Here is a 27,973-nt window from a genome sequence, read left to right as displayed (position 1 = left end):
TTGGGTAATACTGGGAGCCAGGGAAGATAGATCCTATCTGTCCAATATGATGATATAATGGATGAAAACAGAGTAGTTGCTGGTTTGTTTTAGCACCCAGATGCAGAGGTGCAGTTACACCTGCCAGCTGCAGTGTGGCTACATGTCTGCTGGAGGGGAGAGCTGTGTGTGTGTTTGTGTGTGTGTGTTTGTGTATGTGTGTGTGCGCGCATGCAGTGGGGGGCCAAGCCATCCGAAAGTCCTACAGTTTCCTTCCGCCTAGGTAAAATAAAAACTGTCCTCCATTCTGAGATGGGAGGGTGGAGAGACTCTGTTTGCTTTCTGTACTGGTTAAACCAGATTGCAAAGGGATCCTTCCCATGGTGCACGGTGCTCAGAGCTGACAGCGGCAGTCAACGAAGAGGGAGCCCCAATACTCAAAGGCAGCGAAGTGACGAAGGGGGACGAACAAACCCCTGAGCAACAAAAAGAGAAGGGGCAGGAAGAAACAAAAGATTATTGTAAATATTTTAAGAGTGCCTATCGTGAAAAACTATCACACAGTGTCTTCAAAAAGTATTCATACCCCTTGACCTATTCCACATTTTGTTTAGTTACAGCCTGATTAACAAAATCAATTAAATTGATTTTGTTTCTCACCCATCTACACACAATACCCCATAATGACAAAGTGAAAACATATCTTTAGAAATGTTAGCAAATTTATTGAAACTGAAACACAAAATAATCTAATTTACATAAGTATTCACACCGTTGAGTCAATACTTTGTAGAAGCAACTTTTGCAGTGACTACAGCTGTGAGTCTTTCTAGGTAAGTCTCTAAGAGCTTTCCACAATTGGATTTTGGTACATTTTCCATTATTCAAAATTCTTCAAGCTCTGTCAAGTTGGTTGTTGATCATTGCTAGACAACCATTTTCATGTGTAGTTGATTTAAATCAAATCCGTTACTCGGCCACTCAGGAACATTTACTTCTTGGTAAGCAACTACAGTGTAGATTTGAATTAATCTCCCAGTGTCCAGAGGAAAGCAGAGGGAACCAGGTTTTCCTCTAGGATTTTGCCTGTGCTTAGCTCCATATCGTTTATTTTTTATCCTGAAAAATTTCTCAGTCCTTAGCAATTACAGCAACACCCATAAGATGACGCAGCCACCGCTATGCTTAAAAATATGGAGAGTGGTACTCATTAATGTGTTGTATTGGATTTGCCCCAAACATAACACTTCGTATTCAGGTCAAAAAAGTTAATTGCTTTGCCACATTTTTTTCACTATTACTTTAGTGCCTTGTTGCACACAGGATGCATGTTTTGGAATATTTTTTTTACATTTTACAGGCTTCCTTTTGTTCAATCTGCCAATTAGGTTAGTATTGTGGAGTAACTACAAGGTTGTTGATCCATCCTGAGTTGTTTTCTCTTATCACAGCCATTAAACTCTAACTGTTTTAATTCACCATTGGCCTCATGGTGAAATCCCTGAGTGGTTTCCTTCCTCTCCGTTAACTGAGCTAGGAAGGACGCCTGTACCTTTGTAGTGACTGGGTGTATTGATACACCATCCAAAGTTAAATTAATGAATTGACCATGCTCAAAGGGATATTCAAAGTCTGCTTTTTAAAAATGTACCCATCTACGAATAGTTGCCCTTCTTTGCGAGGCATTGGAAAACCTCCCTGATATTTGTGGTTGAATCTGTTTGACATTCATTGCTCAACTGATAATTACAGATCATTGTATGTGTGGGGTACAGAGGTGAGGCAGTCATTCAAAAATCATGTTAAAGACTATTACACACAGAGTCCATGAAACTTATTATGTGAATTGTTAAGCAAAATGTTTACTCCTGAACTTATTTAGGCTTGCCATAACAAAGGGGTTGAATGCTTATTAACTCAAGACATTTTAGCTTTTGATTTTTTATTAATTTGTAATAATTTGAAAAACAAAATTCCACTTTGACATTATAGGGTATTGCGTGTTGGCCAGTGACAAAAAAATCATTGTAAATTCAGGCTGTAACATAACAACATGTGGAAATAGTCAAGCGGTGTGAATACTTTCTGAAGGCACTGTATGATCATTTTTCACGAAGTAGTTTTGATTTAGTGAACGACTTTTTCAAAAAGTAACTTGGGGCGGCAGGTAGCCTAGTGGTTAGAGCGTTGGACTAGTAACCGAAAGGTTGCAAGATTGAATCCCTGAGCTGACAAGGTAAAAATCTGTTGTTCTGTCCCTGAACAAGGCAGTTAACCCACTGTTCCTAGGCCGTCATTGTAAATAAGAATTTGTTCTTAACTGACTTGCCTAGTTAAATAAAGGTAAAATAAAATAAAAAGTTACATAAACAACAATTTTCTTAAGGGTAGCTTTAGTGTTGTTTAACATATTCCAGTGTGAAGTAATTGGTAGCTTTGTAAACTATATTTTCAGAGTAAATTCCCCAACACTGCTGTCAGACTCTTTAGTACCCAGGGCTTGTACCCCACCGAACTTGGCTGCAAATAGAGATGTCCGTGGGACATAAATGGGGATGGGCACTCTTAAAATATTTACAACAATCTTTTGTTTCTTCCTGTCCCTGTACAGTGCATTCGGAAAGTATTCAGACCCCTTGACTTTTTCCAAATTTTGTTACGTTACAGCCTTACTCTAAAATCAGTCTACACACAATACCCGATAATGACAAGCAAATACAGGTTTTTAAAAATGTCAGCAAATGTACTAAAAATATAAAATGTGATAACACATTTACCTAAGTATTCAGACCCTTTACTCAATACTTTGTTGAAGTACCTTTGGCAGCGATTACAGTCTTAATTAAGTCTTCTTGGGTATGACGCTACAAGCTTGGCACACCTGTATTTGGAGAGTTTCTTCCATTCTTCTCTGCAGATCCTCTCAAGATCTGTCAGGTTGGATGGGGAATGTCGCTGCACAGCTATTTTTAGGTCTCTCCAGAGATATTCGATCGGGTTTAGGTCCGTGCTCTGGCTGGGCCACTCAAGGACATTCAAAGACTTGTCCCGAAGCCACTGCATTATCTTGGCTGTGTGCTTAGGGTCGTTGTCCTGTTGGAAGGTGAACCTTCACCCCAGTCTGAGGTCCTGAGCGCTCTGGAGCAGGTTTTCATCAAGGATCTCTCTGTACTTTGCTCCGTTCATCTTTCCCTCGATCCTGACTAGTCTCCCAGTCCCTGCTGCTGAAAAACATCTCCACAGCATGATGCTGCCACCACCATGCTTCACCATAGGGATGGTGCCAAGTTTCCTCCAGAGGTGACGCTTGGCATTGAGGCCAAAGAGTTCAATCTTGGTTTCATCAGACCAGGGAATCTTGTTTCTCATGGTCTGAGAGTTCTTTAGGTGCCTTTTGGCAAACTCCAAGAAGGCTGTCATGTGGCTTCTGTCTGGCCACTCTACCATAAAGGCCTGATTGGTGGAGTGCTGCAGAGATGGTTGTCCTTCTGGAAGGTTCTCCCATCTCCACAGAGGAACTCTGGAGCTCTGTCAGAGTGACCATCAGGTTCTTGGTCACCTCCCTGACCAAGGCCCTTCTCCCCCGATTGCTCAGTTTGGCCAGGCGGCCAGCTCTAGGGAGTCTTGGTGGTTCCAAACTTCTTCCATTTAAGAATGGCGGAAGCAACTGTGTTCTTGGGGACCTTCAATGCTGTCTACATTTTTTGGTACCCTTCTCCAGATCTGACACAATCCTGTCTCGGAGCTCTATGGACAATTCCTTCGAACCTCATTGCTTGGTTTTTGCTCTGACGTGCACTGTCAACTGTGGGACCTTATATAGACAGGTGTGTGCCTTTCCAAATCATGTCCAATCAATTGAATTTACCACAGGTGGACTCCAATCAAGTTGTAGAAACATTTTAAAGATGATCATTGGAAACAGAATGCACCTGACCTAAATTTCATGTCTCATAGCAAAGGGTCTGAATACTTATTTAAATAAGGTATTTAAAATTATTATTTTTTTAAACATTTCTAACAGTTTTTCGCTTTGTCATTATGGGGTATTGATGGGGAAACACATGAATTTAATACATTTTAGAATAAGGCTGTAACGTAACAAAATGTGTAAACTGGGTGTGAATACTTTCCAAATGCAGTGTACATCTGAAATGTCAGACTACAAATTGCAACAACAAATCACTTTGGGGTCATGTGAACAGAATGTGTAATTTAGCCTATTAAACTTAAAAACAATGTTTCAAGTGAGAATTAAGCAGGTCTGATGCCGAAAAAGAAAGGAAATGATTGCCTACTTCAACAATATTTATTACTTTTTTTATTAAAAGTATTGTGTAGTTCTAGTAGTTAGCTACACCGCTACATGGCAAAAAAGTTATTAACTACTGTCCAAATTTGCACAACACTACCTAGATTTGAATTGAGTTCAACTATTGTACCATCAAGCTACTGCAAAATGTAGTTAAATTACTAGTTGAACTACCTGTAGTTCACTACTTCCCAACACATGACCACCACGGACAGAATGCAGATGAACTTACTGCCTGTGTTTTGGCTGAGAGGAACCAAATGGGGAAAGCCCACAAGAGCCCAATGGGCTTTCACACATTGATGATCCTAGGATCTCAAAGTACAACCTCTAAGGGATGGCCTTCAAACCCAGCCATCAAGGCTTTCTTTCAAACAAGTCTCAGTCAAACCAAAGTACCATCTAACAACTGTCCACGGACACCATGCCAGCCTTGTTAACACTAGTCCTTTGAATGTAGAGGGATCCGTATAATTAACTGTTTATTTATTTTAATTGTATTTATTGTCACATACACCGGATATAGCACAGCCTGGGGAGGAGGAAGAAGGGGTCCTCAGTGGACAAGTCCAAGAATGTAGTGAGCCTTCAAGACACCTGACAAGACTGGTTGGTTGTTGTGTGGAAGACAAATCACCATGGAGACGGGGGAGGAGGTGCCTCAGATCCACTAGACTTATGAAGACAAATCTATTCGTTGATGAGTCCTGCTTCATCACGCCGATGCTCCGTTGATGACAGCCTCATTGTAATGAACGTATACATTAAGTCCTGATAATCCATCACTGATGTTTCATTTTTTGTTTGGGGTTTTCTGGGTGAAAAGCGTGGGACTAGAGCAAGCTCCTGGAATATCTCTCCCCAGAGTTCGCCTCATCATCCTAAGGGTTTGTCTGAGATAAGACTGAAACTTAGAACAAAGCCCTTTCATACTGCCGATGATCATAATGGCTTTTTATTGTTGTTACGAAGAAGGATTGTTTTCAGGAGATAACAACCACAGAAGATGATTGTGGCAGTATCATTCAGGCCATAATTCTGTCGTATCTATCAGATTTGGTAAAACTTCTGATACGGCATTTATCATGACATGATATGTAAAATAAAAAAACAAAAGATACAAAACAACACAAAATGATTGAGAAAAAAATGTATTTTGTTTCTATTTAAAGCTTTAGGTGTCATCCGTGGCGATGTAGCTCATTGAATGGCTGCAGTAGTAACATAGTGATTGAGAGAAAGAGTGTAACAGAAAGGGAGGTTGCCCAAAACCATGAGAACAGACAGAGGATACAGTAGGTGGTGGTGGTGGAGGTGGGTGAGCGAAAACATACACACAGTAAAACAGACTCTGAGGAAGGGAGGAGGTCATACTCGTCCTTGGCCGGTGCGGGAGCAGCAGTGGAGTCTGCTGGGGCCTCTGAGCTTTTGCCCAGTGTATCAAACACATCCTTGGCCAGGCAGTCTATCTGTAAGTCCTTATTCTGACTGTCGCTGGCAGGGGTGCTTTGGACGGGTTCGGGCTGGCTCTGTGAAGCGGCATTGGCTTTGGCAGAGGGGAGGTTGGAGGTGGCCTTGGCTGGCTCTAAGGAAGAGGTTGCGGGGGTGGCGGGCTTGGAGTCGGACAAGGGCATGGCTTTTGGAGTCTCGCTTAGGTCGACGAGGGGAGCCACGTCAGATTGTGCGGCAGGCTGAGCGGCGGGAGTGCTAGCTTTGGGCGTGCTGGACTGGATGATGGGGGCAGGGGTGCTATTAGGGGCAGTTTTGGCCTCGGTCGGGGCAAGGGTTGGGGCAGCTGTGCTGGAAGTGAGGGTGGTAGTCTCGCTAGCTGGGCTGTTCTGGGCTGTGCTAAAGCTCTCAGTGACGGGGTCAGAGTTAGTGGCGATAGAGGGGAGCAAGTCCACCACCGTGGCAGTAGTGTCAGCAGTGGGCCTGTGAGTAGAGGAGGAGAGCAGGAAAGAGACGAGCCATCGAGCAGCGAGAGGGTGAGAGAGGAGAGAGAGAGCAGGGACGGGTAGGGAGGGGAGACCAAGGCACAAACACACATCCAAAGTGAGTGCTACATGCAGTGATAAAGCAAAGAACTAGAGATTCAAAACGTTAAAGTGCAGTGAGGGATAGACACAAACACTATCTTCAGCAAACTAAAGCAAATTAAACCAAAATCAGTTAGGGTCTAGGTTATTAAGTGTTTAAGGCTGGTACACACAACAACTAGCTATGTTTGTTACCATTAGCGTAAACAACAAACATCAGAGCACATCTTCAGTATTTGGTATTCATATTCCATTCTCACATTCTTTTATCAATAGTTTAGCCAATATGTCAGCAAACACATGATCAAAACGCTCAACTGCTGTCATGGAATAAGAAGTATATCTTATACATAGACATATCACACGATTAGTATGGGTTTTCCAGTGTAAGGCAACCCTAGTGCAGGGGGTCTACCTACAGCCAGTACTGGAGTACTCACTCGGGCTCGGTAAGAGGGGTGGTCTCATTGGGCTCTGTGGGTCCCCCCCCTTCATGGTTAGGGGTGCGGTCCTCTGTCCTCACCTCCACGATGGGCTCCTTTGACTCGTCCTTCCTGTAAGGGGAAAAAGAGTTTTGAATAAATGCTGGTGCAGTACAAGTATACTGCAGTGAGTCGTTTTGGTTAAAAACACTGCAATTCTGCACTGTCAAACTGTGGTCTAGTGTCTGGGAGTAGCTACTGCTCAAAGTGCATACAGCATTTCAGAGAGAAAAGCAAGGGAGCCAGGGAGCAGAGAAGAAGAGAGACTCACATGAATGCCGCTTTGCCCTCCTCGATGTCCTTGTTCTTTGCTCCAGGTCCAGACTTGCCGCAAAAATTAACGGCAATGCACATGAGGAAGCCACACTTGTTGAGGAAGTAGCAGGTCACATCGACGCCCACCAGCAGCAGCACAAAGACCACGATGAGGATCCCCACGATGGCCCCCGCGCCCAGGCCTGAGCCGCTAGTCATGGTGTCTGGAACGAAGGAAAGAGAAGGAAGAGAGAGAAGAGAGAGAGAATAAGGAAGACAGAGAGAGTAGAGAGAAAGTTAGAGGGAGGGAGAAAAAATGGGAAAAGAGGGAGTTAAAGAGAAAGTTACAGAGAGCGAGGAAAAGATAGAGACAGAAATGCGGAGTCAGCCTTTATCTCAAACCTTTCATCCATAACTTCAGAATGTCAGACTGCTTCCCTCCAGGCCTCAAGTGTGTTGTTGTTCTTTTAGTAGGCTCTGGGCCAAATCATTACATATTCTACTCCAAATACATCAGAGTGACACAACTAATTTCTGCACTTGATTTAATCTGTCATGATTAAAAATAGTTTGATGGTCTGATTATCAAACACCACAATCTTGGGCCTAGGGAAATCACACAGCATTTCATTAGTTGCATTCAACCAATAAACAACTGTCAGTTACTATCTAAGTTAATATGTTAGACACACCATTGCATGTATCAGCCATGTACGATACTATATTAGAGGTGAGCTGATACATATATTACCCATATTAAGACAACACACCAGACATGCCAATCACGACATGCTATACTAATCTAATCATTAGAACATGAAGCAATCTAATGGTGCTTCAATCAAAAATCATAAAGTTGAGTTCATAAACAGGTCAACCATTGGAAAACCTGGTTCATGTTACCAACCTTTCCCAAAATAAGATACAGCAACATTAGATAAATATGCTTGTTTTCATATCATTACTGCCTGTAAGGGTCTATATGCCTATATGACCCCATATGTGTATTTCGCTTACCCACTCTCACTATTGTTGACAGCAAAAAGCAGTGGAAAGACAGTCAAATCAAACATTGTGCAAATACGTTTCAATCTCTTTTACATAGATGAATACTGCACACAAACAAATGCACACAGAAACAAACAATGCGGAAATAAAGCCAATCATTAGGGCAATGCATTGCATTTTCATAAAGTAAACATACACGAGCTACAGTACTTACCAGAAAATGAACAAGGTTATATTCAGGACTATGAAAAATACTACAATATTAATATGAATAAGAATCTATAATATGCATTGCTCCACTACAATGGATGAGCATGCATCCACACTGTTTATACTCTGCCTTCCACACCCATCGTTCTACATGAACACACACACCATACATTATCATGAACATGAGTTAATGTGAGCTAGTAACCCAACCACGAAACTGTTAAACAGATTAATGTTTCACACAAAATGTATTGCTATGCTTTGTGTCAAATCAATCTCACACAATCAAATTTTGAAATCATTTGCACCTAATTTGCATTTAGTAAACCGACACACAAAGAGATCAGAGATTTGCTCTGACAGAATAATCTAAAACTCCTGTTAGTTCAATACAAACAAGAGCATTTGGATTATGGTTGATTTGACACATAATGCTCTACATATGACAAACATGTTAGCTAGAATTATGACGACGGATCAAAGTTCAATTCCAATCTTTGTTAGCTTTGTTAGGGGTCAAATATGAGACAATTTGTATTCTGAATTAAAGCAAAACACAGGCAATCCTCGATTTGGACTTACTCTTTGCTCTTGTCATATTGAGAATGTCAGGTTGTCCAAATGTCAGACTCATACACCACACAGTATTCACAGTGGAATCAATGCAATAAAATGAACCGGTACTTGAATAATTCTATGATTACTGGAAAACCATCATCAAAACAGGGAAGGCTCCAGGGTAGGCATTTTTTTAAACCTTTATTTCTACAGGTTTTTCTCATTGAGATAACATCTCTTTTCCAAGAGATGCCTGGTCCAATAAGAGACCTGGTCCAATAAAGTTGGGTCATATGAACCTATCATGCAATTTAATCAACATTGTTCCCTTTCTGAGTTCAATGAAATGCACAGGAAGAGACTTTAAGGGAGAAATTTGTTACTTTTTGGGCGACCCGACCAAATTCACATAGAAATGTGAGTTATAGATATGTCATTCTCATTGAAAGCAAGACTAAGAAGCGGTAGATGTGTTCTATGTGGGCTATTTCTATGCTTCCCCTTCTTAAGTTTGGTTTTCGCTTCTTTTACTTTTGGTTTTGTACACAAGCTTAAAACACCTGAAAATGCTAAATTGTTGGTTATTGAAAATATATTTCACAGCGATTTAGATGGGACACTATATATTGCTTACTTTGACAGAATTTTTTTTTGGCAAACTATTCGAACTTTAGCAACCAGGAAATCACGGAGCGATTGCTTCATATTGCACCCTTTATTAAAAAATTCAATCAAAGTGCTCATTCCCATTGAAATGTATTGAGAGCATTCCCTCCAAATTACCAGGATGCCTGGGTCTTATCTTACTGTAATACACAAAGTGATTTTGGCAAACAGTAGGCAATGTTTGTACTCCAGGATCAATAAAATATGTTTAAGGAGACTGATTGAGACTTGGCTGCATAGAAAGGACCGCAAGGCGCTACAGAGGGTAGTGCGTACTGCCCAGTACATCACTGGGCCAAGCTTCCTCTATACCAGGCGGTGTCAGAGGAAGGCCCTAAAAATTGTCAAAGACACCAGCCATCCTAGTCATAGACTGTTATCTCTGCTACCACACGGCAAGTGGTACCGGAGGGTCTAGGTCCAAAAGGCTCGTTAACAGCTTCTACCCCCAAGCCAGAAGACTGCTGGACAGTTAATCAAATAGCTACCCGGACTATTTGCATTCCCTTTTTTTATTTGAATTTATTTTTACGCTGCTACTACTCACTCTTTATTATCTATGCAGTCACTTTACCCCTACCCACATGTACATATTACCTCCATTACCTCAACTAACCTGTACCCCCGAACATTTAATCGGTCCGGTACCCCAAGTATATAGCCTTGTTATTGTGTTACTTTTTTTATTTATTTAGTCAGTATTTTCTTAAACCTTATTTTTCTTAAAAATACATTGTTGGTAAAGGGCTTGTAAGTAAGCATTTAACAGTACTTGTATTCGGCGCATGTGACAAATAACATTTGATGATTTGATTTGTGATCATTTATGCAAATCCGCTCGACACTGGTACCTTGAAAGGGAGGATACTTTGTGTGGCAGAAACACAAATTCAGACACACACTTGATTTATGTATTTGTAGATTTGTAGCGTCTTGTCAGACCAGAGTTTACTATATCTGTCACTGTCACTGATTGCTCTTCTTTGAAATCATGTTGGTGACTGCATACTGTAATTCCACCAGTCTACATTACGCATAAAGAGGGATGATATGACAGTAGTAAAAAGTAATACTGGCAATAGTTGACAAAGATTTAGCACCATGCAGTGCAGAACTGTATTGTATATTCCAATACCTTGCAAATGGTATGTTCAAATAATATAAAAATCTCATCAGGGAAATCATCGGAAATGATCGTAAATGTCATTACCTGAGTGAGTCACCAGATTTGACTCAAAATGGATACCCATGGCATACATTTCTATAAGTCTAGCACAGAGTATATTGCAACTGAGAGTTGAGATGTGTGCTTTCTGCCTCTGCTGGAATGGCTTTAATGATGGCGTTGTTGATATAAACCTCAATATACCCCTCATATGGCTACAGCTAATGTATTGGAGGGCAGCTCATTTATTAATACCATGCACCAGGGAGCTGATAGGAACATACTTTTCAGCGACTGCTGCAGTGCTGGGGAACAACTCAAACAAAGTCCTGGCAAATCGCTTTACCGGGTTTTAGCCTAGTAGAAAAGCAAATTTTTTTGTTTATTAAAATAACATCAAATTGATCAGAAATACAGTGTAGACATTGCTAATGTTGTAAATGACTATTGTAACTGGAAATGGCAGATTTTTTTAATGGAATATCTACATAGGCATACAGAGGCCCATTATCAGCAACCATCACTCCTGTGTTCCAATGGCATATTGTGTTAGCTAATCCAAGTTTATAATTTTAAAAGGCTAATTGATCATTAGAAAACCAATTTGCAATTATGTTAGCACAGCTGAAAACTGCTGTTCTGATTAAATAAGCAATAAAACTGGCCTTCTTTAGACTAGTTGAGTATCTGGAGCATCAGCATTTGTGGGTTTGATTACAGGCTCAAAATGGCCAGAAACAAAGATCTTTCTTCTGAAACCCGTCAGTCTATTCTTGTTCTGAGAAATGAAGGTTATTCCATGCGAGAAATTGCCAAGAAACTGAAGATCTCGTACAACGCTGTGTACCCTTCACAGAACAGCGCAAACTGTCTCTAACCAGAATAGAAGGAGGAGTGGGAGGCCCTGGTACACAACTGAGCAAGAGGATAAGTACATTAGTGTCTAGTTTGAGAAACAGATGCCTCACAAGTCCTCAACTGGCAGCTTCATTAAATAGTGCCTGCAAAACACCAGTCTCAACGTCAACAGTGAAGAGGCAACTCCGGGATGCTGGCCTTCTAGAGGCATAAGAGACATAAGACCTCTGAAGAGAGGTTGAGGCGCTGAGTACAGCTGAGCGGCCAATTGTCATTTCCTCTCACACTAATTGGCCATATTCTCCGAAAGTCTATAAAGTTGAGTCACCCTCTGTGGCGGCAGTAGCTCCGACAGGCAACTCTTTATTTACTGCCATTGCTAAGAGCAGGAGAGAGCGTAAGCATTCACCTGCAGGGCAGAGCTATGATGCTTGTTTTCCCGCCGTTCCGTCTGCATCTTAAAAAGTGCGATAAATCACATCACACATTTTAACACAGAGGGGGTCGGCTCACAAAGCTTTCTTGGAAACTGAGAAACACAGAGACACGGAGCAGCACGGAGCATCAAATATTTGTAACAGACTTTCAGGTGTTTGCCGCACATTTCTCAGATCATCCTGCTGATACCAAACAGAATACAGGAAGTAGGATAGAAACACAGTCAATAACACCATTTCAAAAAGTCTCCAAGGTAAGAGATTAGTCATTACCCTATGAAGCATTAGTGTCCTTACCAGCGGGCAACATTTGGCATGAGATGTCATAATGTTGTCGTTCTCTGGTTGTAAACTGGTTATCTGGTCAAATAGAACCAGGTTTTGCTGTCTTTTTCATGGCATCAATATGCCTGGGAAATACATAATAATTTGTTATCTGGTCAGATAACTAGATTACAACCAGATTAAGATGTTATTTTTTCTGGTCATTTGTCATTTTACAATTATTATTTAACCTGACTATGTAGGGCACTAAAGACGACGGCCTGACATCATTGCAACCTGTTTTGCCCTCTGGGTATGACTTTGAAGATAGGAAGCATAGTAGTATAGTACGGTTAAGGTACTGCATGGATTCAAAAAGTGAACATATGGGTACCCACAGAGGTTCAAAACGATCCACATAGTGTGCTTTTTATCTCTAGACAGATTACTCTCCCTACTTGATATCATAAAAGCGACAACTTTCAACTCAACCTGCTGTCACCTATGAAAACTTGGCAGACGCCTTTAAGGAGTAGCACTTGCTTGTATGAAAGAAGAACCAAACAATGAGATTGGCACATGCGAACCCAGGAGCCAAACTCCCGGCGCATCACTTTATTACCTTCAGAGTCAATTTAAAAATGCGGGAAGGGGGTGGGGTGGGGTGGGGGTGTAAAACTGCGAGAAGACTCATCACAAAATGCTCATCTGAGTTTTGAACAAAGGACATCGATCTCTCTTTCCCATGGCAGGGTGTTTTCAGTGCAGTCAGGCTTTAGGGATAGTCCTAACCTTGGTTTACAACCCCATGATATATGACACTTTGTTCAAGTATCAGACGAGCACAAGATATGGGCTAAAACAAACTTAGCATTTCTGAGGATGAACAGTCAACAGAAGTCAGCACTGTGGCACACGCTTGCATTTCAGTATGCAAGTCTCCAGCTCTAGCTGTTATTTTTTCAAAAAAGTCATAACACATTATTTTATAATTTCTTCTTAAAACCTACAATGATTACAGCATGGAAACACACTGGTATGTACCTACAAAAATGTGTCATAGAATATAATCATTTCACATTATTGAAAATGACTGACAGATTTTAGTTGTAAACAGCTGTAGCATTAATTTTGAGCATTTTCTGTTTTCAGGTAAAAAGAGAACAAAAGAAACAACAAAAAGAAGAGCCTATATTTTGTTCTGAAGATCTTTTGAAAATATTATGTACACTTTGTCACAAAACATCATTTGAATGACCTTCAAACGGACAAGGCAGTAGCTTGTTCTTCATATAATCATCCCGTTCAAAACAAGCCTTGACTATGAAAAGAAATTAGAAGACGTAAGAAACTTGAGATGTCATAAAATCTTCATGACTAATCTTAACCAATGCAAAAATCTTCTGAAAAATGTGCCTTCCCTGTTATGTAAAGTAGGAACAATGACAATTGAAGCTTTTATCCAAATACACAAGGTAAGCACTGTTTTTTTCCTACAATGTCCCAATATGACTCATGTCCATTGTGTGGTATAACAAAACTTTTTCAATGCTGCCTTATTCAAATCCATAAGTTTTACTTTATGTAAAATAAAAATGTATGACAAAAAATCTAAAACATTCAGAATGATATTAGTACCAAGCACCCCATTTTAACCCTTTAACATAAAACTGATATCTTGATTCTTCGTCTTTTGTGTGTGTGTATGTCTGCACAAGGGTCAAAAGGCATAAAAAACAAAGGGGTCTGGCCAAGATTTGAAGGCCAAGCTATCTTCTCTCCTTAAGCAAAACACAGTTTATGAGAGCAAGAACACTGTCAGCATGGAGAGGATGAGAGATGCCAGAGTGTATTTCACACACAAGCAACCAAGGGTAGCTGAGACCAAAAAACACAGACAAAACCACACAAAACACAAAGATTGTTCACAGATATTCACAGTAAAAAAATGAAAAAGAAAAGTTTACACCAAAAAAAAAAATACAATTTAGTGTATGACAAATGTAAAGGTCCAGAGGTGCCCAAGATCACACATGAAGACAGGACAAGGAGAGAAGGGGAGGTGGGAGAGAAATAGGAAAAGGGAGAGAGAAAAAAGAGAGATAGAAAATAGGTCAGAAATACAGAAACGCAAGTTCGAAAGGTTCATTGAGACTAAACAAGGGAATAAAAAAGGAAATCCAAGCAAGTTAGAGGATCAAAGTAAAAAAAAAATCAATAGCATGTTAGTAGCACAACAAATGACATGTATCACAGCAAGCAAAGGTGAAAGGTCAGAGAATAGTTAGGTGCTGCGTGACGGGAAATATCGACAGAGACACATATATTTCAGCAATATGGCCCGAGGAGGTCGGGTATATGGCCAATATACCATGGCAAAGGGCTGTTCTGAAGCACGACGCAACGAGGATTGCCTGGATACAGCACTTAGTCGTGGTATAATATTGGCCATACACCTGACCTCTTCTGGCCTTATTGCTTATACTACACACTCACAAAGTGCCTTGTTGCTATTATAAACTCGTTACCAAGATAATTAGAACAGTCAACAAGTAATTTTGTGTCATACCTGTGGTAGATTGTCGGATATACCACAGCTTTCAGCCAATCAGCATCCAAGACCCAAATTACCCGGTTTATAATAACACATATAGGACATTCTCCCTGGTTAATTAACAACAGGTGTGTTCTCACAACAATTACAGTACAGATCATACTGTTTGTATAATTTAAATAATGGGCAATCCCCTGGATGTGAGAGCACATCAAGGAGAGAGTAATTAAATCGAATTCTCCATGCGGGAGAGTTGCCCAAACAAAACACACATTCAAAAATAAAAACTGGTTAAAATGTCAAGGCGATATCAAATGGCAGGTGAAATGGATTAATGGGTGATCTCATGTTACTAAAACTGCAAAAGTGAATTGCTTTTTAATAGCTTTACTCCATGTCAACCTTAGTCAGGGAGATTTGGATTGGTCAATTTAGAACTCCAGTGACCCTTGCACGCTCAGTATTGAGCACGCTCAAAATATCAACCCCTCCAGGAGATGTGAAATTAAGTGGGTCAGTATTTTCTTTATTCAACCTTACCTTGTTTTTAACTTGACCTGCACTGAGGAACATCGATTGAAGTTTACTTTTTAGGAATATATATATATATATATATATATATATATATATATATATATATACAGTACCAGTCAAAAGTTTGGATACACCTACTCCCTCTAGAGAGTGTGCAAAGCTGTCATCATGGCAAAGCGTGACTACTTTGAAAAATCTCAAATATAAAATATATTCTGATTTGCTTAAAAATTTTTTGGTTACTACATGATTCCATTTGTGTTATTTCATAGTTTTGATGTCTTCACCATTATTCTACAATGTAGAAAAGACTAAAAATAAAGAAAAACCCTTGAATGAGTAGGTGTGTTCAAACTTTTGACTGGAACTGTATGAAGAGAATAAAGTAAACAAAACATTTAAAGTAAACTTCATATCATATGCACTCACCTATATTTATTTAGCTAATAAGTTGCATAGCCAATATATAACACAGAGTGAGGATTTATGACGCAGCAGCTGTTTTCGGCCACATTTACCAAGAACAGCTGTGGACCTTAGTCGGTGCAGATGTTTAGCTTAAAAATATACCCCTTCTTTTTTCCTCAAACCCCCACACGCTTCGCATAAAAACAACTGGCACTGGCACTGGCATTAGCACTGCGCCACATGTAGTGGCAAAATAACTCAAATGAAAAAATGTAATAAAGCAGTAGATAAAAAGGGAACTTGGACAGTGTCCGTGAACCTGCTCTGGCAGAATAACGAGTGATCCAAACCTCCCACTGCTACAGTATATGGATGGTTCCCACAAAGTGCGTGAAAAAGCCAGTCCCTGTGCCATGCACTGGCAGATGCCTGTTAGGTCTCAAGTAAAGCATTAACACATTAATCCTATTGAAGCGTCACCATGCAAGACTGGAGGCTGCATCCCCACGGAGGCTGCATCCCCATTGAGCCAAGGCACATATTCAGGTCAGTAAATACAGCAGTGAGCCTGAACTGAGACCCATTAAACCTGGCTTTGAAATAGAAAGATGGGAGAAAAAGAAAGAGAGACAGTGGAGAGCAAGATGGAGAGACACTGACTTTTGATCCTCTTTCATTGAAACATCAAAAAAGCCAGAGAGAGAGAATGTGCATGAGATAAATTGAAGAGAGAGGAAGCATGGAAGATGGGGAAAAAGAGAGCTCAAAAGAGATAGAGGGAGCTACCAATAGAGGCATAAGAAAGAGAAAAAGACAGAAGGGAGAGTGGAAAAGTAAGAGAGACAAAAACATATAGAGATATAGAGAAAGAGATAAATAGAAAGAGACGGGTTCCAAGCTCAGGTTTGGTCAGTGGGGAGGCAGCCCAAGTTAAAATGCAAACCTCTCAGACCACAACACTGTCAACAGAACATCAGCTGACCGTGACCACTGAGGCAGGGGCATCGCTATGGACTTGAAGAGAATGTTCTAGGCCTGACAGATACAATTTGTCCTGACATTATTGCTCACTGAACCTGTGCAGCAGTGTCAGCCAAGACGTTATAGGCCCGCAGAGACCAAAGGACTAATCTCATTCTACAGCAGGGCTGTTCAATTTCCGGTCTTGGAGGCCGAAACACCATTTTTTGTTTCTACTTGGTACTTAATTCCACTCTGGTGCTCCTAGGTCTAAAACAGTCCCTTATTAGATGGAGAGGATGAAAACCAGAAGTGTTTTGGCCCTCCAGGACCCACATTGAACAGCCCTGCCCTACGGCAACAAAGACTCACAGTGGGCAAAAATATTCTGCCTAAAACAGTGAGACTAAAATGCTGACCAGACCGTTCGTGTTGCGCACGCAAGAGTTACAAAAATAATGTTACACATACATGTTATTAAACCATTTCATCCAAACTGCTCGCGTGCGTCAACGAGCATCTGCGTAGCCAGGTGCTAAAATATAACTTGGTCCTATTCTTGACGCGCTGCAGTTCCCGCCTCTCCCATCTCCTCATTGGTTTTTAGGAGCATATACCCACGTGGGTGATTGAAAGCTAAGCTGAGGTCCACACTCCAGTCCAGTTGGTGGTGGTAATGCACCTTAAAGTTGATTGCCAACCGCCATATAAAGTCCACAGAAGAAGAAGAAGACTAAGACTGAAGGAGGAGAGATTACTAGAAACTAACTAGGTTTCCCCTTTTATCTGTGGATTAATTGTCAGAGTAGAGCACATGATTTTGTGTGACTCAAAATTGAGATCCAGGAAAAAAAGGACCTTGTGCATTTCAGGTAAAATAACAACCCAATGTTTAATTATATCCCAGGACAAATTAGCTAGCAATACCAAGCTAGCTAGCTAGCTAAATGTCCATGAATGTGTTTTGACCTGTCCCCAAATTAATATAGTTGGTTCAGAATTTGTTTTGATATATCAACCTGATCGCATTTGGTGTGGATGGACAAAATCAACATGCGCGCAGACGCAGTCGCGTGCCCGGTGTATTCAGCATGTAACTGCCACAGTCTTTTTTCAATTCTGTCTATCATATCACCCCAAAGCTTTGTGCAATGGTGGGAGAAATGTTTCCAGATTAATAAATATGATCCCTGAGGTAGCCCTGACAGAAGTCAGAAGAGAACTTTGCTACTCTGTTCTTTACCTGTCTAACTTTTGTCTTTTTCCCACCTTATTTTGGGATGAACAACTTGATGAGGGTGTGCCGATTACAACTCCACCTTCAAATCAAGAACGAATGAAAATATCATCCAGCACAAAGGTTCAAACCAATCAATTACCCCAACAGGTTAACCCAACATATCAGGACAGAGGAATGACGTCTACATCTGTGTCAGCGCTACGGTTGTCTCAAGACCTAACTAGAAGTCCATTTGGGTGAAGGACTGGAGGAATAAAAATAGATACATCTGGTCACGGTGGCAGTGTTTCTGTTGGCAGTGTGTGTCATTGAGGTGCAGGGTGGGGGGGCAGTACCTGGGATGGCGGTAGGCTCTGCTGCAGTCCTAAAGGAGATGGTGCCGGGCTGGGACTTGCCCTGCTGGTTCTCGGCCACCACGTAGACTTCATACTCCGTGTTCCAGTCCAGGCTGCTCAGCACCACGTACTCACTGCCATGGGGCAGACGGATCTCCGGCTTCCATTCCGAAACGTGCTTCTAGGGAAGGTCGCAGAAAAGGGGGGGGTGAAACACTCAGACAGGACTCAGACATCCGTGGCTATAACACTCAAGCAAACTGCCCATCACTTTATATCACTGTAAAATGTTTCTATGCATTCACACTTATTTGGCCATCCATGAATCTTCCTACATGAATCCCTAACCATTTATCAATCTAGGCATAAACACAATAGTGATCTGTTGTCAATCTATTCAAATCATGTGATCCATTCCTCAGTTTTTCATATGTATATGTGCATTTTGCTGAACTGAAATCATCACAGTACAATCAAACAGGGGAGATACGTAATAAATACGCTGAAAATCATATTTTTGGGGAAAACCAGGAAGCAAAGCGGTATACACAGCGTTACCTCCTTGTCCTGTCATACTCACAGCCCTGTATCTGATCAGGTAATGTTTGATGGGCGAGCCCCCATCGTCCTGCTTGATCCAGTTGACCTTGAGGGCGTTGCCCATGGTCTGCAGCTTGCCCTCCAGCTTAGGGGGACTGGGCTCCCCTAAACGGGACATAGCGGGACACAGCGGTCAGTCAGTTACCGTGGCAACGACCTACATGCTCAGCTCAGTCTCCTGCCCTTGGCCCTTAACGCAGGTGGCATGGCTGAATGCATCTGTCCCTCATTAAAGCCCATTGTCGGAGAACCAACACACGTCCCCAAATCTGCCCCATCGCTTCAGGAGCCCAAACCACTGTGGGATACGCACTTAATGTCAATCCCTTGTCTCTGTTTTTTGTGTATTTACTGCTTTAAATGTCATACATCTAGATGACAAATGGATTGTCTTTACAGTGGCAGAGGATGTTACAAGACGATACAATTAAGTTTTGTCCCTCAGACTCAAGGGCGGTATTATGACAAAGGGACAGTGAGGGCAGTGGGGTGAGGGCCGTGGGTAGTGGGGTGAGCCGATGAGGAGATGTAATTCTCCTTCAGGAGCAGCTCGTTATCTGGCCTCTCCTCCAGACTAATGACAGGGACACATACTAATTAGCCTCCTAGTCTTGATTAGACATGTTACTCTATTACATTTAATAACATAATCATGATCTGCTGGGAAGTGAGGGTTGGTGTGTTCCAGCATGTGTACGGTATGTGTATGTGTGTGTGTGCACCTTTTGAGAGTGCCTGTGTTCGTGTCTAATGATGTTAGCGTTCAAATTTACAGCCATGTCACCTCAGTCACAGAGAGTGTAGGGAGGAGACATCAATCACCATAACTCATTCAACATGGGCACATTGGTTACACACAGTTAGTGGTGTGAATATGCTATTAAAATAACTCATGCAGAACACAGAATGTTACATACAGCTCCAGTATTCTACTCCCCACTATCACTAACCGCCCAAAAGGTGGTACCAGGTTTCAATTGGCTGCTGCAGCATATCTGCAATGTACACCGAATTGTTTGTTTTTCGCTGAGATCAAAGGAGATTATTTACTGTCCCATTTGTATGTATTTTTTTCTGAAATTTTGCAGTCAGACACCCTGACCTTAGGTCACAACTGGTACAAGTTTTGAAGCTCAGTGCCATGCTTGAGGGAGCATTATTGCCCATGATCACCCTGATGATATTTATCCACCAATGAACTCTGAGAGCGGATCATTCCCACAGAGGGCAGTGAAAGAGCAGTAGACAACAGCAATGGTTCCAGGCATTCTGAAAGAAACCTATGGAAGTGCAGGAGGGAATATTAATGTTGGACTTTCAATTATACTTCAGCATGGAAGTCTGTTTGGACCACCTCCTTTGACTTCAGCCAAAATAAGGTAAGAAAAATAAGAAATCATAGGGTTAAAGACAGACAGATGAAACCTGCTCCACTTTTGCCCCCCCGATCAAGTGGATCTTGGCCTAAAGCTCCCTGACTTCAACCTGACTGAATCCTATGACGATTGGATTGTATTTTTCATTTTTATCCTCTACCTTGGCCCTGAAAAGCTGAGTACTTTCTTTCATTTTTATTTCAATTGAGTTGTATCTTAATTAATGACACTTCAAACATTAATTGCAGGGATTACACAATTAGTCAATTAGGCATGCGTGAAGGCACTTGTTCTTGAACTCAGATTATCTGATTACATTCTCTTGAAAATGCATTCGAATAAATAGTCTTGGAGTAAGCATGATTTGATGCCGGAATTGAAATAAACAGGGTTAGTGATAAGAAAAAGCAGTCAAAATGGTGGCATGTACAGAGAGTTATATTCATAATTTATCCAGTCTTGAGCATCATTCCCAGTTAGGTGAGGTTTTTCCAAATGCTAAGAAGAAAGAAGAGCCATTAAGGTTATACATGAATTAGAGATATTAACAAAAACATGCTCTATCATGCAAACACCGCTTTTATTCAATATGTAGTGATTCGGGTATATTTGAAGTATCAATTTGTGATAGTCGCATGATCATCCCCATTTTCATCTGATGCAACAATAACTCAATCTTTTTATTGGTCTCCCTAAATAAATACTGTACAGATAGCATTACTTTAAGTGTGTCTGCACAGTAGTGCATACATACGTCATATCAATTTCTGAACGTTACATTAGACAAAAAGGTTTTATGTGTCAGATCCTTTACTCTAACTGACATGAACTGACATGGTTAAATGCAATTATGCTCTGGAGTAAATAAAACTTGAGCTACCTTCCCTGAATCACCTAAATTCTTATTCACTTTTTCAGCTCTTTTAAAGGCATCCCCGCATGTGTGAACAAATGAGCTTATTGCTAGGTTTATTGTGCCCAAATGCAATGGAAAGATTATTGTCACACCAGATGGGTTAAAGAACTCATGAATTGTAAATGGGACTGTAAGTTTTCAGTCTGTATCAATACATGTGAATAACACAGAGGCACTCTGGAAGACAAACACAGACAGACAGGACATACATGCAGACAGGCCAGAACTTTCTGTCTGGTGAGACAGTAGAAAAGAAACAAGGGAGTTGGAGGAAAGAGGAGTGAACTTGCATGCATGCAGTAATGTGGGGTGAATACCACTGTTAGTCTGTCCAGAAAAGCATTCTGGGAGACAGAGTTTGAAAAGGAATTAACTCCATGGATGAGTAGGTCAATCCAGGTAAATAAAATTCAATGAGAGTGCGATGCAGTTGCTATAGGTGATGGTTTCAAAAAAGTGCTTTAAAAATATGTTCTGTTTGCATATGATAGCCATCGGAGGCACCAAAAAAGAAAACTCTAGAAAATACATCAGGGTTAGAGGTCAACCATTTGCTTATCTCCAACTTCATTATGTAATGCTCACTGATTGCTATATAGCAGCATATTTAATATATTATGTGATGTATAGCTTTTAAGAAGGCAATGAGGGAAATATACACCTCTCAGACGTGAATTATACCCTCTCTCTTAGTGGGATACCAAGTAAGCATACACAAATCTACATATAATTGTAGCAATATGATTGGATAGAATGCAGGTTGACCTAAGGTCAAAATCTATTCAATGGTTGCTCTCTATTGTTCTACCAAAGTAGATTATTTTAGCTTAAAATCAAATCTACTTTCCCACTGCTGCTTATTGATATAATACGAATTGACCAAACAGAACCAAAAACATTACCTTCTGTTCACCAACGAAGAGGACATCATCAGCACCATGCAAGAGCCACATGACAAAGTCATATCATACGCAGGCACATGATTGGTTGAAAGGAAAGTGGAGGGGGGGGGGGGTCACATGGAAAATACAAAACATTTTTTAAATGATGTAAACATGGGTAAGGTACAAAACAATAAGAAAGTTAAAGACAAAATGATACAAAACAGAAACACAAACGACAAAAAGAAATACATAAGTTCACAACAGAACTTCTTTACACATCAAATAGACATAGAAAACATGTACAGCAACTAGATACATGAAGCATTTTAAGACATCCAGTTTCGGGTTTTCAGTGTATTGAATAGATATGTCATGACCAGGAATAAGCAGGCTCATATATGCAGGCAAAGATATGTCACTGTAATGTTTTTGTGTGAACTAGATGCCAATTCCATGAAATGCTGTCTGTCCAAAATTGCCTCATGCATCTTTCCTTGAAACAGTATTTCCTCTGGGCTGGAATTCATGCGAATATACATTTTTCATACTCTATTTCTACACAAACTAAATAATGGCTTTGTATAAGACTGTAGCATATATTTAGGAAAACTCTTGACCTTAAAGGGTCTTCATAGAACCTTGTTTTCTGTGTACATTGTACATTTTGGCTCCAACCAAGTTGTGTAAAAGAAAAGAAAACCAGAGGAAACTCTGCAGTATTGACAATACTGATTGACAAAGCACATTGTCAAATGTCATATGTGCAACTAAATATGGTATATGACAACAACAATATGACCACATTTGCGGGTGGGGGGGTTGATCAGCAACAGAGGAGATAGCTAAATGGGGGGGGGGGGGTGATCAGCAACAGATGAGATAGACAGTTTGGGGGGGGGGTGATCAGCAACAGATGAGAGAGACAGTTGGGGGGGGGGGGGTGATCAGCAACAGATGAGATAGACAGTTTGGGGGGGGGTGATCAGCAACAGATGAGAGAGACAGTTTGGGGGGGGGTGATCAGCAACAGATGAGATAGACAGTTTGGGGGGGTGATCAGCAACAGATGAGATAGACAGTTTGGGGGGGGGGTGATCAGCAACAGATGAGATAGACAGTTTGGGGGGGGTGATCAGCAACAGATGAGATAGACAGTTTGGGGGGGTGGTGATCAGCAACAGATGAGATAGACAGTTGGGGGGGTGATCAGCAACAGATGAGATAGACAGTTTGGGGGGGGGTGATCAGCAACAGATGAGATAGACAGTTTGGGGGGGGTGATCAGCAACAGATGAGAGACAGTTTGGGGGGGTGGTGATCAGCAACAGATGAGATAGACAGTTGGGGGGGAGGGGGTGATCAGCAACAGATGAGATAGACAGTTTGGGGGGGGGTGATCAGCAACAGATAGACAGTTGGGGGGGGGTGATCAGCAACAGATGAGATAGACAGTTTGGGGGGGTGATCAGCAACAGATGAGATAGACAGTTGGGGGGGGGTGATCAGCAACAGATAGACAGTTGGGGGGGGTGATCAGCAACAGATGAGATAGACAGTTGGGGGGGGTGATCAGCAACAGATGAGATAGACAGTTGGGGGGGGTGATCAGCAACAGATAGACAGTTGGGGGGGGGTGATCAGCAACAGATGAGATAGACAGTTGGGGGGGGGGGTGATCAGCAACAGATGAGATAGACAGTTGGGGGGGGGTGATCAGCAACAGATGAGATAGACAGTTGGGGGGGGGGGTGATCAGCAACAGATGAGATAGACAGTTTGGGGGGGGGTGATCAGCAACAGATAGACAATTTGGGGGGGGGGGGGTGATCAGCAACAGATGAGAGAGACAGTTTGGGGGGGTGATCAGCAACAGATGAGAGAGACAGTTTTGGGGGGGGATGATCAGCAACAGATGAGAGAGACAGTTTTGGGGGGGGATGATCAGCAACAGATGAGAGAGACAGTTTGGGGGGGTGATCAGCAGCAGATGAGATAGACAGTTGGGGGGGGTGATCAGCAACAGATGAGATAGACAGTTTGGGGGGGGTGATCAGCAACAGATGAGATAGACAGTTTGGGGGGGGGGTGATCAGCAACAGATGAGATAGACAGTTTGGGGGGGGGTTGATCAGCAACAGATGAGATAGACAGTTTGGGGGGGGGTGATCAGCAACAGATGAGATAGCTAAATGAGATAGCAGAAGTCCTCACACATTGTAGGACTTTAGGATACATACTGTATCTCTGAGGGCATATTGTCAAAAGATATGGCCTCGATGTATGAGAATGCAGAATAAACCCATACCATAGTATAAAGTCCCATACTTTAAGAAATAATATTCAATATGTTCATAGAGGAAATAAACACTGAGTGGACTCTGAACCTCGTTTTATGAATTATAAACATCATTAGACATGCAACATACTTACTCCAATTACCTGGTATCAAATGCATATAAAGAACGCACACTTGTTAACACACCTGAAGCCTTGAGGAAAAATCCCTCATGCCATTATTCACATTTAGCTAACTAGAATACTAATCACACGTTAAGGCAATCAGTATTGAATAATGACTAATTTGTTAATATTAGTTACATAGAGCCTATAAGCTCTGCAACTTATCATTCTACAGGTAAGTCAAAATCTAATTAGTAACTAATAGAGCAGTGTTATATTACAGCTGTTATATGATGTGTATTGGTTAGCCTGGTACATGACCTACAAAATAGTTACTCAGGCTTCCTTATATTTTTCACAGTAGATAGATACCAGCAATTCAACAAATACATAGCACGCACGCACGCACACGCATGCGCACGCACACGCACACACACGCACACACACGCACACACACACACACACACACACACACACACACACACACACACACACACACACACACACACACACACACACACACACACACACACACACACACACACACGAGGACCCAATGTTGACCCATAGCAGCTTCCTAATTTACAGCCAATCAAATCAGCTATGTTTATCCTAACAATACCTTAGGGAAACCTGATTTACCTTTCCCGAACATGGATGTGGCCTTTACCTTTCCCAAACATCTATGTAGCCTTTACCTTTCCCAAACATCTATGTAGCCTTTACCTTTCCCAAACATCTATGTAGCCTTTACCTTTCCCAAACATCTATGTAGCCTTTACCTCTCCCAAACATCTATGTAGCCTTTACCTTTCCCAAACATCTATGTAGCCTTTACCTCTCCCAAACATCTATGTAGCCTTTACCTCTCCCAAACATCTATGTAGCCTTTACCTCTCCCAAACATCTATATAGCCTTTACCTCTCCCAAATATCTATGTAGCCTTTACCTCTCCCAAACATCTATGTAGCCTTTACCTCTCCCAAACATCTATATAGCCTTTACCTCTCCCAAACATCTATGTAGCCTTTACCTCTCCCAAACATCTATGTAGCCTTTACCTCTCCCAAACATCTATGTAGCCTTTACCTCTCCCAAACATCTATGTAGCCTTTACCTTTCCCAAACATCTATATAGCCTTTACCTCTCCCAAACATCTATGTAGCCTTTACCTCTCCCAAACATCTATGTAGCCTTTACCTCTCCCAAACATCTATGTAGCCTTTACCTCTCCCAAACATCTATGTAGCCTTTACCTCTCCCAAACATCTATGTAGCCTTTACCTCTCCCAAACATCTATGTAGCCTTTACCTCTCCCAAACATCTATGTAGCCTTTACCTCTCCCAAACATCTATGTAGCCTTTACCTCTCCCAAACATCTATGTAGCCTTTACCTCTCCCAAGAGCATGAAATATATGGCAAGGTTACCAATGTGGGAACTTCAAAATCCTCATTAAAACACACTATCCTGCAAACAAACCACGTTTTCAAATAAATAAAAAAATGATCTCATCAGTAACTGTCATCAACAACCATGAGTCTCAGTAACATGATATAAAAGAGCATAGTTTATCTTATAATAGGAAGTTGCTCATCCATGCCTCATTCTTTGCCACCTGAGCATTTTTATTTTATCCCTCCTTTTCCCCCCTTTCTTCCTTCTCTTTTCATGAGTCACAGGATTTATGTTAGGACAGATTAACATCCCTACTGTTTGGTATTCATAAATCTGTTAAAGATATTGGGACAATTAAAGTCCTGGGCCCAGTTTCCCAAAAGCATCTTAAGGCTAAACTCATCGTTAGAACCTTTGTAGGAGCATCGTTAAATCACTGAGCTGTTTCCCAAAAACATCATTGTTAACGTTGTACTTGAAAACGCTCGTAATCTAACGCCTGCATTAGACCACTCTTAGAACAGCTAAATGCATCATTATATGCTATCGGTGACCAGCAATAATTTGTTGACTACAAATAAAAAGTTCCCAATGTATTTGCAATTGATACAAACAAGCGATGTATAAAAAATATGATTTAAATGAAAACCCGAGATGACTGCATTAAAATATAAACAGTAGGCTATAGGCCTATTTCAATCATGTTGAAATACATTTAGTGTTCAATTAATTTAGTTATATTTTGCTACTTGTAGACTACTGTCTGTCATTTGTAATGTGTAGTCTAACATGTGCGCAATGATGTGCCAAATTGGTGATTTAGTAGGCATTTTTATTGGGAAGCATTAAAATAAGCCGCCTCAATATTTGCGGCCGTAGGTGGTAATATCTCTTTAGGAGCTGATCTGTTGTCAGTATTGTGAAATAATTCTAATGTTAAGGAAATATTTGAATGGGGAAAGCTGATCCAGATCAGCGCTCCATTTCTTTCAATCCTATCAGTATCGACACATGCTCCAACGACGCACTTAGTGACCGTTTTCTGCGTGGTGTTTTGGGAAACGCATGTTACATCTTCGTCTGTTTGTAAGGAAGATACATTGTTAAAACACTCGTAAGCCTAAATTCCATTGCTATCAGGAAACCGGGTCCAGCTGTCTGTTTTCAACACTATCTGGTCTTCATGTTATTTATTGTATTACCATCACTATAGCCATGCTTCAGAGCACAGCATGCTGCCGTCAGCACAACATTGTCCAATTGAAAGTAGCAGACACTGTCATCCTCTCTTTTTTAAAATCAAAGATCAGTTATCTTTCAGAAATCCCCAGTCTGTCAGAATAATCTGTTTTGTTTTGCTGTTTGTCAAACCAGGCTCCCTTATTCTCGACACAAGAACACTATATATACAAAAGTATGTGGACACCCCTTAAAATGAGTGTATTCGGCTATTTCAGTCACACTCAATGCTGACAGGTGTATAAAATCAAGTACCTAGCCATGCAATCTCCATAGTGAAACATTGGCAGCAGAATGGCCTTACTGAAGAGCTCAGTGACTTTCAACGTGGCACCTTCATAGGATGCCACCTTTCCAGCAAGTCAGTTCGTCAAATTTCTACCCTGCTCGAGCTGGGTCAACTGTAAGTGCTGTTATTGTGAAGTGGAAACATCTAGGAGCAACAACGGCTCAGCCGCAAAGTGGTAGGCCACACAAGCTCAGAGAACGGGTCCGCCGAGTGCTGAAGCGCGTAGTGTGTAAAAACCGTCTGCCCTACGTTGCAACACTCACTACGGAGTTCCAAACATCATCTGGAAGCAACATCAGCACAAGAACTGTTCGTCAGGAGCTTCATGTAATGGGTTTCCATGGCCGAGCAGAGCACACAAGCCTAAGATCACAATGCGCAATCGGCTGGAGTGGTGTAAAGCTCGCCGCCATTGGACTCTGGAGCAGTGGAAATGTGTCATTTGGAGTGATTAATCACGCTTCACCATCTGGCAGTCCGACGGACGAATCTTGGTTTGGCGGATGCCAGGAGAACGCTACCTGCTCGTATGCATAGCGCTAACTGTAAAGTTTGGTGGAGGAGGAATAATGGTCTGGGGCTGTTTTTCATGGTTCGGGCTAGGACT

At 41.4% G+C, this 27,973-nt stretch overlaps 1 protein-coding gene across 21 annotated transcripts in view; it reads right to left on the bottom strand.

Moving 5' to 3' along the window:
- LOC115154191 (neural cell adhesion molecule 1) overlaps positions 1-27,973 on the bottom strand; it is a 311,150-nt gene that overhangs the window by 7,252 nt on the left and 275,925 nt on the right. For 8 of the 21 annotated variants that reach the window (XM_029700160.1, XM_029700156.1, XM_029700157.1 and 5 more), the window contains 6 exons: positions 22,056-22,058; positions 18,842-18,966; positions 18,262-18,442; positions 7,081-7,288; positions 6,768-6,881; positions 5,666-6,223 (listed from right to left, as the gene is read on the bottom strand). In XM_029700160.1, coding sequence (XP_029556020.1) covers positions 5,666-6,223; positions 6,768-6,881; positions 7,081-7,288; positions 18,262-18,442; positions 18,842-18,966; positions 22,056-22,058 — 1,189 coding nt within the window. Of the gene's footprint in view, positions 1-5,665; positions 6,224-6,763; positions 6,882-7,080; positions 7,289-12,797; positions 14,109-18,261; positions 18,443-18,841; positions 18,967-22,055; positions 22,059-27,973 lie in introns of those variants that run through there. The other 13 variants (XM_029700159.1, XM_029700163.1, XM_029700165.1 and 10 more) reach the window with 6 other exon arrangements.

The sequence above is a fragment of the Salmo trutta genome, chromosome 19, assembly GCF_901001165.1.
Source record: "Salmo trutta chromosome 19, fSalTru1.1, whole genome shotgun sequence".
Classification (NCBI taxonomy): domain Eukaryota; kingdom Metazoa; phylum Chordata; class Actinopteri; order Salmoniformes; family Salmonidae; genus Salmo; species Salmo trutta.
Note: the sequence above shows the minus strand (reverse complement) of the source record. Positions and strands in the feature narration are given on the sequence as shown.